At 39.3% G+C, this 13,661-nt stretch overlaps 1 protein-coding gene across 5 annotated transcripts in view; it reads left to right on the top strand.

Moving 5' to 3' along the window:
* Positions 1-9,783, top strand: part of LRCH2 (leucine rich repeats and calponin homology domain containing 2) — a 42,950-nt gene extending 33,167 nt beyond the window's left edge. For all 5 annotated transcript variants that reach the window (XM_085230359.1, XM_085230355.1, XM_085230358.1 and 2 more), the window contains 5 exons: positions 855-912; positions 2,316-2,428; positions 2,910-3,047; positions 3,348-3,425; positions 3,813-9,783. In XM_085230359.1, coding sequence (XP_085086485.1) covers positions 855-912; positions 2,316-2,428; positions 2,910-3,047; positions 3,348-3,425; positions 3,813-3,932 — 507 coding nt within the window. In that variant the 3' untranslated portion in view covers positions 3,933-9,783. The remainder of the gene's footprint in view (positions 1-854; positions 913-2,315; positions 2,429-2,909; positions 3,048-3,347; positions 3,426-3,812) is intronic.
* Positions 9,784-13,661: the final 3,878 nt, after the last annotated feature.

The following is a 13,661-nucleotide window of genomic DNA, read 5'->3' as shown; positions in this document are numbered from 1 at the left end:
ATTTTTGTTAATTAATTGATCTGTAGAAAGCTGCATTACTTTGTCTCCTTTATTCTCCAAATGAAAGCAGCTAATGAAGATTTGGTGTATTAAGTAGTTTTCCCTTATGTATTAGCTGTTCAAAGAGCTTCAAGTAAAACCTGTGGGTTCAGTTTTCAGTACTTTCCATGGAACCCAGAGGTACTGACACTGCTCAAGTGGTTTCATTCTTAGGATTTTCTGTCATCTGTATGATGTAGCCTTGCAGCTTCATTCATCGGTTGTGTTGTTTTATAAGTAGCATCTGTGTAGTCTCACTGCACTTGCACTAATCTCCTAAGCTGTAAACATACCATAGCAAAGATAAGTGTTTCCAGCTAGTGCTGATATGAGGCCTGAGTGGAATGAGTAGAACATCTCCTAGGCACAGTGAAATGCACTGAACTAAGAATTTCTCTTGTATGCACATACCAGATTCCTGAGTGCTCTTAGTTTTTCTCATGTCACAATATATCTTCGTAATTGAAAATAAACATTTCTTACAAAAATCAGTTGCAAAGATATCTGCGTTAGCTTGCATCTGCATTAGAATTCAGTTAACAGAATGGTTTGCAGTTGTTTGAGGTGATTGAGAATAGCTATTAATCTTAGACTATATTTTAGTTTACCTGGTGCTGATTTTTCTGCCTTGGTAAGATGAGTTCACTTCTATTCTGTTTTCTTTATAGTGTCCATTTCTAAGAAGTGTTTTACAGAAGCAGAAGGGCTAATTTTGTTCTTTTTTAGATAAGAATAATTTAAACACTATTTTGATGGGAACAGAAGTTAATTATTGTAATGAACAGAAGAAAACAGACTTTCTCTCTTTTTGACAGGATTATGAGAGGACTGATAGTAACACTCATGGTCCGTTTGGTCTCAAACCAAGGTCAGGTAAGCTACCATGATGGAACAGGTTTTCATTCCCCAGGCAGGAGCAGGAAATAAGGACACCAGATGTATGAATTGGAATGAATGCAAAGGGAGGACACAGCACAGCTTTTCACTCAGTGTACTTACCAAAAGCATAGTTCTGGAAAAGACATGGTTTGCCAAAGCAGCTGTCAAGTAACTGAAAGTTCCCAGAGCTGCACAGTCACTTCAGCTTCACTGATTTATTTTTTGCATGTTTAGTCATGGTGAAAGAACAGGGAAACAGCGTGCAGTTGTTCTTGAGACGTGATGAGGCAACTGGGTTTCAAGAGAAGTAGTTTTTTGTAATTGTCCTGTGAAAGGATGCATGGAGCAGAGCTTTGCCAGGAATTGCATATCTTGGTGCCTTATTGTGCTCTGACTCTTCCAAAACTCTGCCCCCTGTTGCATCAGACTAGATTCTCTAAAGGCTTTCGCTTTTCTGAAATCCAGGGTTTCAGAATATCCACAAACACTTTGCTATTACAATACTATTTTTTTTTTTAAGGTCCATGAGAATATACTGTGTCAGCAAATTATGTAAGACATAATTTGGCAAAGCCACTCTGCAGTCTCATTTCCAGTTAATATACATCGTTTGGAGAGAACAATTTTTTATTTATTTATTTATTTATTTTAAAGAAAAGATAACTTGACATTTTCTGTCTTCATGGTAGTGAAATTTGACTGCTTAAATGTTAACCTGTGAGTCCTCAATAGCAGTGTGTGTCTGGCTGAGTTCATACAAGTGGCACCTTTAGGGTCCTCCTCAAATCATTTATCATTTGTAAGCAGCTCTTGAAACTCTGTGCCCAAGATTGGCTTGTTACATATATAGGGCCATGATTGACTGTGCACATCTGGAATTATCTGTGTCCTAGGCTGTAGGAAGGTGGGATTTCATAGAAGTTAGGAGGCTTGTTAGTTCTCCTTTGCCAGTATTCTATAAAATATAGTTGTCATTAGGCTTTCTGAACATGATGAATGAAGTGAATTGCAGTCAAAAGTATTTAAGAGACAAGCTCTGAACTCTTGGATAAGATTCTTGTTCCTTTCTTTAGCCTCCATAAAAATATTTTCAAAGCTAGCTTGCAAGATAAGCTTGCAGAAGTACAAATAGAAACATACATCTTAAGTATTTGAATACTGAAGTCAGTTCTTTGTCCATATTTTGAAGTAATACACTTGCAGTTAAATAAGATGATTTATGTTTTATTTGAGAACTAAGTCCCATGGACAGCATCTGTTACTTCAGGATACTGATGTGTCTCTTTTCTGTCACGTTCTGTAGCATGTTTTTCCCTTTAGATTTTATTATCCTGGTAGATTTTATTACTGTTCTTAAAATCTGAATTCTGAAGGCTAACTTCAGTCATGTTCAATAGCTTTCAGCCGTGCAGCTCGCCAGGACTATGGAGCAATGGATCCTGGATTTACAATGAGGAGGAAAATGGAGCATTTAAGAGAAGAAAGGGAACAAATAAGACAACTTCGCAATGTATGTACTTACTTACTATGTAGGTGCAGTGCATTTAGTTTGTTTTGTACCACAGTTGAAACCTTGGTAGTCTTTTACTCCTCCTTCTAGTAAACTTGTATGTGATTTCAGCCCACAAATTCTGCACAGTAACAGCTGTGGAGGTATTCAGCCTAACATTTCTGCCTTTAAATTCTGTGCTTTCTTGTTATGAGCAGTGGGATTCAGCATATGGTTTTGAGAGCTGTTGTGGTAGTTGCTGGCTGAATGTCTGTGTCAGTGTATGTGGCTGTGTCACTGAAAGGAAAAAAAGGAACAAGCAAAGGGAATGTGATCTTGGTGTGGAGAAAAGAATAATTGTGCTCAGTGAAGTATGAATTGAATTTAATATTAATTCTAATATTAAAATGCCCTTTTAAAAGTGTCTGCTTTAAAATACCTTGAATTTAAAACGAGTAATTAGCTAATGTTGATAACAACCCACTTATGGGCTTTTGAACAGAATCTTGAATCAAGGTTAAAAGTAATCTTGCCGGATGACATTGGGGCAGCACTGATGGATGGAGTAGTTCTTTGCCATCTAGCCAATCACATAAGGCCACGCTCTGTTGCCAGCATTCACGTACCATCGCCAGCAGTGGTAAGTCATTTAGCTCACTTTTTTGCACATTTAGCTCACTTTTTTTTTTTTTTGCATCGTAATTGAAAACAAATTTTTGAAGTTGATTGCAAAAAAGTCACGTATAATATCTACCGTATTCAATCTTTTTCAAGAATTATTAAATAAGCCTCAGAAGTTTTGTTGAAGAGCTATTTTTATGTATTGAATCTGTATAATTTGTGTGCTGGTTTGTGTTTTAGCAGCTATTGCAGAATTTGCATCAGATGTAAACAGTACTTCACAATTACCTGATGAAAATCTGTCACCCTCTCTTTACAGCCTAAACTCAGTATGGCAAAGTGCCGAAGAAATGTTGAGAACTTTCTGGATGCTTGTAAAAAATTGGGTGTTCCACAGGTATGGCAATTGCCTTCATGACTAACATTATCACACCAAAGATATGTCAGTAAATAGAGCCTACAGCAGGCAAGCAACTGGGGAGCAGTAGTGATTATAACACTGTCCAAGGAGCTGAAAGAAATGAAGGGAAGAGTTCTATTTCTGGCCTGTGGCATTAAATTGAGGATGCTGTGTTTCCAGTTGGTACCCAATGGCAGGAATAGTACTGAGGACCCAATCTGTTAGTGCCTCCAGGAGGTCCCAAGGGGAAAACTGATAATTTTCCACATCAAAATGTTTTCTATACAGATATCTAATATATGTGCAACTTCAGGGAGAATGCTTTTGTTACCTAGCTGGGAAAAAGTGAACGAAGCTTAATACCTATTCTACTTTATTTTACAGGAGAGACTTTGCTTGCCTCATCACATACTGGAGGAAAGGGGTCTGGTGAAGGTTGGCCTCACAGTTCAAGCTCTGCTTGAATTGCCCACGTTGAAAGTATCTCAGCTTTCTGCCATGTAATGCTACTTCTTGGAAGCTCTGGAGCAGTTTACCTTCCTACATAGGATTCCTACATAGGAAGATCCAAGCCATCAAAAACTAATGTCTGTCCAGATGCTGTAGAGAGCCTTACTTTGGAATTATAATGAAAACCTTGGAGTCAGCTGATGTTAAAATACCATAACGATTTGTTTCCTTTTGTAGTTGGGTGCACAAAGATTTTGCATCAGATTCTCTTTCCATTTAAAAGTTAAAACTTTAAGTTCAAAATGACCATTTAGCATCTCACAATGTTACAGTTAAGTGCTGGATTTCTTTTTCTACATTGGAAACGGTTTTTGAATTAATTTAGAAGTACAAAACCTGATCCTCCTTGCTTGAATTATTAAGGTCAACTATCTGATTTAAAGGAAAACAAAAACGTGGCGATGATATGATGGTAAAAACGCAGTGGCTGATAGCTGTAATCCACTTCCACTCTCTTAGAAACCTTAACATTAGTGTTCTTTCTTTTTATTTTTGCACTCCTGATTGTAACTTACGCACTTCCAACATTGCCAGTATTTAGTCTGAGTGTGTGGTGATGCAAAACAATGGGAAAAAGGACACTCTGAGTTTTTTTTCCAGTCTTCTAGGTTGGTGCCAAATATTTTTTTCAGTTGTACTGTAGATTGTTTACATGTGAAGTGCCTGTGTAACTGATAACTCTTACTAGTCTTAAACATTTTTTTGAGATTTCTTTGTTGAAAATAGATAAAATGGGAATTTTTAAATATTTTAATAGTTTTTTGTAAAATCAATACGTGGAGATTTAACTAATGCTTCACATTTTTTGATGTTGGGTGTTTTAAGTTTGTTGCACAGTTGATTATGTCGTTATCTAATAATTAGAAAAGACTGTAAATACACTTTATTTATGATATTTAATTTGATAATACCTAATCACTTTTTGTTTGTTTTAATGTATTGTTGGATAAACAAAGCTGTCTACTTTTCTTTGCTTGGGACAAACAAATACACGTGGTGAGTACGATGTGAGGACTCGTGATGCATACAGAGTAATTGAGGACATTTTGATAAAACTGCCAAAATCTCAGGTTTATACTGTGAATCCCAGGACTTTATGTAATACTGCTCCTGAGTTCACATTACATTTCTACAATTTGCCATTACCCATCATTTAGTTGAGGAATATCGGTGTTTATCCTTGTCACGTTCACGGGATTTATTGTGATTTGCATAACACACAGATCAGTTTGTACAGATGTCACTGTGCTGAGACATTGGACTTCTGAAAAAGTAGAATTCCCACTGTGCTGCATTGTTTGTTTTGATCTTCTTTATGTATTCTGCGCAGATTCTCAGTATTTTGAGAGTATTCTGAAACCGTGCACAGAATACACAGCTGAATTCATTTCCAAAAAGGCTGCAAATAATTTGGTGATCTTAGTAGCAGGTTGAATTAGTTTGTTGGATAGGTAGTTCATATTTAAAAGAAAAAGGAAAAAAAAAAACACCTCTGTCACAGATATTCCATTTTAGGCTGAATTAATTTTGACTGAGGGATGTGTTTGCCATGTGTGTAACAGGATTTGGTTCTGTCCTTTCAGGTTTCACAACTCGTTGAAAAGCTGATGTAAAACTGCATTTCCAAAGTCCAAATCTGAAATCTTTCTCAAACAGAATACATGTGTAATCTGTATTGCTTTGACCTTTTGAAATGCTGTAGATGCTGTAACTCAACCTGGTTTTTGTATCGTTCACGTAATACTCATTTTAACAACTTAAATCTATTTCTTACAAAAGGCAGTACCTGTAATTCTGTGATCTGAGGACATGCTAAGACTAAGAAGAGAAGGTAATGCGTTTCATTAAGCAGATTTCTTGTTGCTGTGTGCTGCAGTTGAAGAACACAACCATCCAACAGGAGTAACTCATTGTCTTTCAGTTCCTTGCTGTGTAGTATCTGATGGCTGTAACAGTTCTGTTTCAGTTTGTTGGCTGTTGAATTGCTGGCTGTGAATGGTCACTTCAAATTATTTGGCTTAACCCAATCCACACTACTGCTTAATTGTCACTTAGATATTTTTTCTTGCTTTAAACACTTTTTATCCAAATACAACTAAACTTAGCAGTTTACCATCTCACAGTGTAAATGTTGAGAATCCCCTTGATGTAACGTACCAGATACTTATCAGTTTTATGAGATTAGCATGTTATTTCCTAGTAACGTGATAACTGGGTATGAAATTCATGTCCTCATCTTGAATTGTACCTCTGAAATTGAAAACTACAGAAATAACCCTTTGTAACCACTCCAGAATCCTTCCCCATGAGTGGGGACAGCCCTGCTTTGCATGTCTTTGGACATTATTATGGACTTCTCAGTGCTTATGGGGAAAATTACTCCTGATGCTTAGAGGATTTCCTCTCTAGCACTGCAAAAAAATTAAGGCTTTCCAGTGTCCTTAGGAGCAACCTGAGTAAAGGTCTGCTATACCTGAATGAATCTTTGCTCATTTTCCTGTGGCCACTTTTCCAAATAATACTGTGGAGCAGTGCTACAGAAAATGATATACAAAGTGAAAATGAAGCTTTGTTAAGCTTTCCTAATGAATTTAAGAGTTAACTAGAGTGCTTTTGTTATTGCAGTAACTTTGTATAGTGTTGGCAATAATGTGATATGCTCTGTAAGCTGGAGTGAATCAGCTGGCAGGGCTTCTGCCTGCCTGTATTTTTTTCCTGTTTTCTCTGTTACTGGATGCAGCACACGGATGCTTTAAGCAATAATGTTCCAGTTATTGTGGTCTTACAACATTGAATTGAAATAATAGCTGTAAAGGATGAGGACTTCAGACGCTGTATTTTAGAAATGCTTCACATCTAGTTTATAATGCTGCCAGCCTGGGGTTGCTGGCTGTCCAGAAACCTGTCTATACACATTTATCTGAAGGCCTTTCAAAATACAACCAAAAATTTAAATTACTGCAAAATATGGAATAATACATTTGGAACTATAAATGTCTGACATGAATTGTTGGAGTGTCTGGGTGAAGTCCTGGCTTCAGTGAAGTCAGTGCAAACTTTGCCCTTGGTATCAGTAGATTTTATCTTTTTAGGCAAAACTGTGAGCTGTGTGACATGAGCAAAGCTGCAGTGTCAACTTCTTGGCTAATGCAGTGATCTCTGGTTAGTATTATTACTGATTTATCTACCTAATGCAAATATTCTAATGTGCCATACGCTATTAAGATGGTAGAAAAAATATTCTTAAGCACAGCTTTCGTACTGTTGGAAGGTCTGTCACCTCAATAAAATTGGATAGTGATAGGACAAGGGGGAATGGTTTTAAACTGAGACAGGGGAGGTTTAGGTTGGATATTAGGAGGAAGTTTTTCACCCAAAGGGTGGTGAGGCACTGGAACAGGAGGCTGTGGATACCCCATCCCTGGAGGCATTCAAAGCCAGGCTGGATGTGGCTCTGGGCAGCCTGGGCTGCTGGTTGGCGACCTGCACACAGCAGGGGGTTGGAACTGGATGAGCATTGTGCTCCTTTGCAACCCAGACCACTCTATGATTCATCTCACTTTGCTGAACTTTCTTATTACAAATACTTTATTGCTCAGCAGTGGTCTTCTCAGCTTAACATAAGGCTGGCCAAATTTAAAACCAAATTAAACAAATTAACAAATTAACAAAAACAAAACAAATTTAAACACAAAATGTCTCCATTTATTTTCACTAAAACCAAATTTCTTTCTCCGTATTGAAGAGAAGGAGGAAGGGTTGACATTATGTACTTGTGCAATTTAAGTATTTATTTAAGGAAGTAAAGTAGCTTTTGTGTGTAATACAGGCAGTCTGTCTCCAAAGAGGTCTCTATGCCACTGCAGAGGTCAAGTGCGGTAGTAATGTACCAAATCTCAGTCAAGCAGTAAGCAAGACTTTATTGAGCAATAACTCAAACCAACGTATATATATTTTTAATCTCAGGAAAGTGGATTTCAACTGGACACAATGCGAGCGTGAGGTTTTTGGAGGACTTCTTGGCACTTTCTGCAGACAGGAGATGACTGTGTTGGTAAATGAAGCTTGTTTTCCTCCCCAGATCAGATTAACAGACTGTGTTTTTTTTCAAGAGGTGCATCTTATTTACACACTGACCTTTCCTTGGAAAAGCGAGCTTGAAAACCCCACTCCTCCGCAACACACACACAGCCAATGAAATATTTCCTGTTTACCCTTTTGAATTAAGATAATAATAATAAAATTCTGCTGATCTCGATTGTTAAAGTAGAGGGAAAGCGATTAACTTGGTGCCGGATTAATCTCATCCCTACAGGAGCAGTTCTGCCTCCTGTATTATTTATGCAATAAACTGTGGCTTTGCTTTATTTGCCTGCAAGTATTTCACGCAGTGCAGTTCTGACAGTGTGCATCCTGCAGCCGTGGTTACACACTGGAGTTGCTCCATTTGTGCTTTTGGCTTTTCTCTGAGATAGAAAGCAAAGGGGATTGCCACAAGCAACACAATTTCTCTGGAAGGAATAAGGCTTGATGTAAACATGATATCATCGGTCATTTGTAGTTCAGATGTTTTATAGCCAACTAAACTTTCTAAGAAGGATTTTTAAAAATATTTTTCTCATCTGCACACATCTTAGAATACTGATATTCGAGCAGACCAACTCCCAAAAGCCTTTCCAGGATTTGTTTATTCCCTTAGCAGACATTGGAGGAGAAGAATGGTTTGGGCTGACTGCAAATTAAATTGTTTGGGGTACTTTCCATTGCCTTCAGTGAGAGCAGAGTTTCCCTAAATAGTTTATAGTTTTGTAAGTGACACCACAAAGTCAGACATTGAAAATGAATTCTTGGCACTAACGAGGACTTCCTTGCTTATTTCAAAATTGTGTGAAATAAGGAAAACTTGACTTTTTCACTCCCTGTTGTAATTATCTGAGGGCAGATTATGAAACAGCCAATATTTGGACGTGGCCACGACGATGCTTTTTCATTTATTTTTTGTTTTAAACATATGAAGGAATCGATGAAATATTTCCCAAATTGCTACATATCTTGGTTGTGCCATTCCTGGCACGAGATCTCCCACTCATCAGGATTGAAACCTTTTCTGAAGATTGTGCTCTTCGTTTGAAACGTGTTAACTTGGCTCTGGTTACTGAACTCAAGTGTTCCAGTAAGCATTGCTGCAACCGTGGGGTTGATTTCCTTGTTGCAAGGATTGATGTCTCTTGCACCAGCAGGTAACGCAGCTCTCAGTGCTCGAGAGGAGCACATGGAGGCACTGCAGAAACGTTGGTGGGTTACGTTGGGAATCATGTGAATACTTTTTACTATGGTGTGATGTGTAGAACGAGGAAAAACGTGATTTGCTTTCGGTTACCACTCGGTATTCAGTTACTTTATTTTGTAATTTGTGATTATAAAACTCAGAAAACGCAATGTAACCAAATGATCAATATGTAAACGTGTGCAGGATGGGACGGAAGCAGTTCTGAGGCACAGTTGGAGAGTGATCATTTAAAAACAGATGCTTAAATTGTGTATATACTTACCATCTATTTGATAGCGCGTTTGGATTAATTTTGCATTTCCTGTTCTTGTAAAGTGCATTTTCCACACTTCTGAAGATTGTCTACCTGTACAATAGTGTATTCAGTGTTTTTTCAGGACTTCCATTGCCGCTGGAGCTTCCAACATGTATATGTTTCTTTTGAAGAAATGTTCCTACTGTTATTATTATTTTTGTAAATAGTTTTTTTTTTGTATTAAATTTGCATGGATAAAACCCACATTTCCAAAACCAGTGTACATATACTCTGTGTATAAAATACAAACTGTTTCATAACCTTCGTGTAAGCAAGTTATTCCCTTGGTTTCACTTCAGTCTTTCTGTGCTGGTGGTACATAATGACAGTTTGTCTGCTCTTTCCAACGTGTCTGTTGTTGTTTTGAGAGTTGATAACCTGCCCGAGTGCATATCAAACAGAAGAAACGGTAAGTCCCATTCCATGGAAATACACAGGATGTATCTTAGGTCTTCTGGTTAATCAACAATGAAATGGGTGAGAATATGTCAATTAAGATGTTTACATCTTAATTCAGCGTGGCGACTCCTGCTGATGGAGGTGATCCGCTTCCACCCCCCACTCTGGGCTGGGTGGAGCAATAGCACAAATCACCCTTTGTCTCCTTTGCAGTCATTAGGTGCCAGATCCAGCACGAGGGAAGCAGATCTGCTGGTTTTGCCAGTAGCTGTTGTTAAGTTCGGTTACACCATTGTAGTTAAAATACACTATATGACAAAATTGATTTTTTTTCTCCCTGAATTTCTTTCTTTGCACACAACTTTGAGGGTTTTTTTATGTCTGGTGAGTGGTAGAAGGTTTTTGAGAGAGCTGTTACTCTGTGATGCTAATCACAGAATGGTTTGGGTCGGAAGGGACCTTTAGGATCGTGTAGCTCCAACCCCACAGCTATAGCAGGGACACCTCCCTCTAGCCCAGGTTGCTCACAGCCCCATCCATCCAACCTGGCCTTGAGTGCTTCCATGGAGGGGATATTCACAGCCTTATTGGACAACCTGTGCCAGTGTCTTTTCTGCACCTGCACCACCCAGCTCTTCTCTGGTGGTTCTCTTTAAAGCAGAAAGTGAAAAGCAGCATTGCTAAAAGTGAGCAACATCCCTTGATGAATACATCTAGGCGGTTGGATTTTGAATACTGTTTTCCTTTTAATTAGAGCTGATGGGTTTGTTAGGTTTCGTTCTGAGCCTGTTGTTCAGTTTCCAGTTCTGAAGAAAGCTCTCCTCTTACAAACAAGCGTTCTGGCTCTGCAAGGGGAACGGCCACATCAGTCCTTGGTCACCTGCATGAGAAAAGTCACTCTTCAACAAGAGAAGTGCCAGCAAATAATTTCCATGAGACGTACTGAGAGAAATGGGGGATTCATTGTGGTTTTTTGGTATAATTTTTTTTTTTTTTTACACTTGAGATTAATTTCTTATAGCCCTTCCTTAGTGTCCTGCTTGCACATCCATTGCACACCTCACTGTCATTGCCTGCTGTTTTGCTGTGGTTCGGGCTCTTGGCTGTGGCTGCAGCCCTGTAACTTTCCTGCCTAAGATGGAATATAGATACAGAACTGCAGATACAGAACTGCAGTGCTCCAGGTCAGCACTGCTGCTCTGTGGTTCTTCAGTTGCAGAGCTGTAAGAAAAGAAATCCGCTCCTCCTCCTCGAATTCACAGGAGTGTTCTGGTGCTGCCTTCAAAGCATTAATTGGTGGCTACAGCTATTACTCTGATGGCTGTTAGAAGCCATTCCAAGAATGTTATCCAAATGACGTTCAGTGTTGCGCATGAAGCCAATTTGCAAAAAAAAATGTAATTGGCTTTTAATTAGTCCTCATTAATAAAGGAAATCTCGTACTAATAGTATTCTAATTATCTAGCTGGAGAGCAGCTCGTGATACAGTCTGTTTATTTAGAAACCTTTCGCAGTTTTATTTGAGCAAGACCTCCTCATCTCTTGTAATAAATATTAATTTATGTTAATAAGAAATAGACATTCCATATAGGTATGAATTCATAAGCGGAGGAGGCATTGTTCTCTTTGCCCTTTTGCTGTTGATCTCCAGAATCTCTTGTTCTCTTGCAAAGCCAACAGCAAACACTGTGCGACGCGGCATTGCCTCCCAAGAGCACGAGCTGAAGAATATCTGTTGAGAGAAACCCTCCCAAGCTCCATTTGTTCTCCAGTTCCAAATAAATCCAAGTAGAATAAAGAGGAATCTCCAGAACTTTCAGCAACATCATTTAGAAAGGGGTAAGTGGTATTGAACTCAATTACAAATTATATTTAAAGCTATTCTGCTCCTATAATCAGTGACTGATGAGTTCGCTACATGCTGAAATGGGGAGGTCGTGTTCTTGGTCCAGTGAGATATTTATACAAGGATGAAACTGAGATTCTTCAGCCAGCACTGATAATCTTGTGATGTTGGCCCAAAAACATAAACTTGTATTTCCTGGGAATATCAGTTAGCTGATGGTTGCATTGTTTCTGGTGCAATGGCAGGGCGATCATCAAACCGCTTCCTGTCCTCTAAATCTCTTCTTTTGCAACCTTCAGTAGTTAGAACTACTATACTTGGATTCCTGCCTGCTCCCCGGCCCCAGAAATCGAGCTGTATTTCTTACTTTGCATTCTTTTCTTTCCATTTGGTTCCATGCTTTCTGCTTGCCTATCAGGCACTGAAGTAGCACACATGGCATCACTGGGCCTTTGATGTGTATTTCAAAACTCCCTCAGCAGATCTTTAACTTTTGCCAGTGATTTAGAAATGGCTTTCAATGTGCAGGGTCGGGTTGACAGGTGCTCTTTTGATTAACTTGTATTAACATTTTCTTTGAAGTTCTTTCATTGTGAATTTGATAGTTCTGTTTGATACCTCAGTTAAAATGGCGAGCCGTGTATTTAAGGCCAAGCACTCGATTCTTTCCAGATTTACTTGACAGTGCTGAAGTTATTACTTGTTGCAAGCTCACACACGTGAAAACCAGGCAGTGCAGGTGGGTCCAACATGCAGCTGATAGAATCAGTGAGGTTGGAAAAGAGCTCCAAGATCACCAAGTCCAATCCCAACTCATCCCCACCGTCCCCATCACCATATCCCTCAGTGCCACATCTCCACTGGGTGGCATGTTTCCCACCAGCTGAGCATGCTCTGATATCTCAGAAGGTGGTGAGGCACTGGAACAGGTTGTGGATGGGCATCCATCCCTGCAGGCATTCAAGGCCAGGCTGGATGTGGCTCTGGGCAGCCTGGGCTGCTGGTTGGTGACCCTGCACACAGCAGGGGGTTGGAACTGGATGAGCATTGTGGTCTTTTTCAACCCAGGTCATTCTATGATTCTGTGATCTCCAACATGGATTGATGTGAAAATGTGTCTCTGTTGCTGGTTAGTTTGTCCCATGTGCAGAGATTTCAGTGGAACAGAGTCCAAAGGCATTGCCCCACGTTACACTGTTTAGCAAAGCTTACAGCTTTGAGGGTACAGTTCATGTAAGGGGGTCCCATGAAAAGCATCCACAAAAAGCACTGATAAAGGACAGATGTTTTTAAAAATAAGAATGGGAAACCAACTTCAAAGGTAGGCATTTGAAATTGCACTGGTAAGATGTGAGAAGTGAATTTATTTGCCTTTTTTTGTCTGGATAGCAGCTAGCTCAGTGTTCTGTTCAGCCATCCACTGTGATGATGATGTTCTGACCTCAGATGAATGTTTTCAGTCCCAGATGTTCACAATGATGAAAACCTAAAAATATGGGAAAGCTTTTTTTTTTTTTCTTCTTTTTTTCTTTTTTATTTCTATGCTTGATAGGGCATAAACTAGGGAGCCAACAAGAGACAGATGCTGTGGGATGGAGGACAAGCCAAGGCAATTTCCTTTGTGAGCTGTTGCGTGTTTCCTTCCCTTGGGACAAGCAAAGTGCAATGCTGCATGTCCCCAGCATCCCCAGGCCTCCCCTTTACACAAGGCAGGGTGGGCACAGGGCTGAACCAGCAGTTGTCTGTCTGTCTGTCTGCATTAGTGAAGATGCAGCCATTTCAACCCCTTTCCTATTCCTGCTCTGTACCTTTATAAAGCTTTCCAATATGAAATGTGTTGACCACCATTCCTAGGCTCCTGCACCCCAAAGGAAAAGCAGGTTTGTTCTCTAG

The sequence above is a fragment of the Meleagris gallopavo genome, chromosome 9, assembly GCF_905368555.1.
Source record: "Meleagris gallopavo chromosome 9, MGAL_WU_HG_1.1, whole genome shotgun sequence".
Classification (NCBI taxonomy): domain Eukaryota; kingdom Metazoa; phylum Chordata; class Aves; order Galliformes; family Phasianidae; genus Meleagris; species Meleagris gallopavo.
Note: the sequence above shows the minus strand (reverse complement) of the source record. Positions and strands in the feature narration are given on the sequence as shown.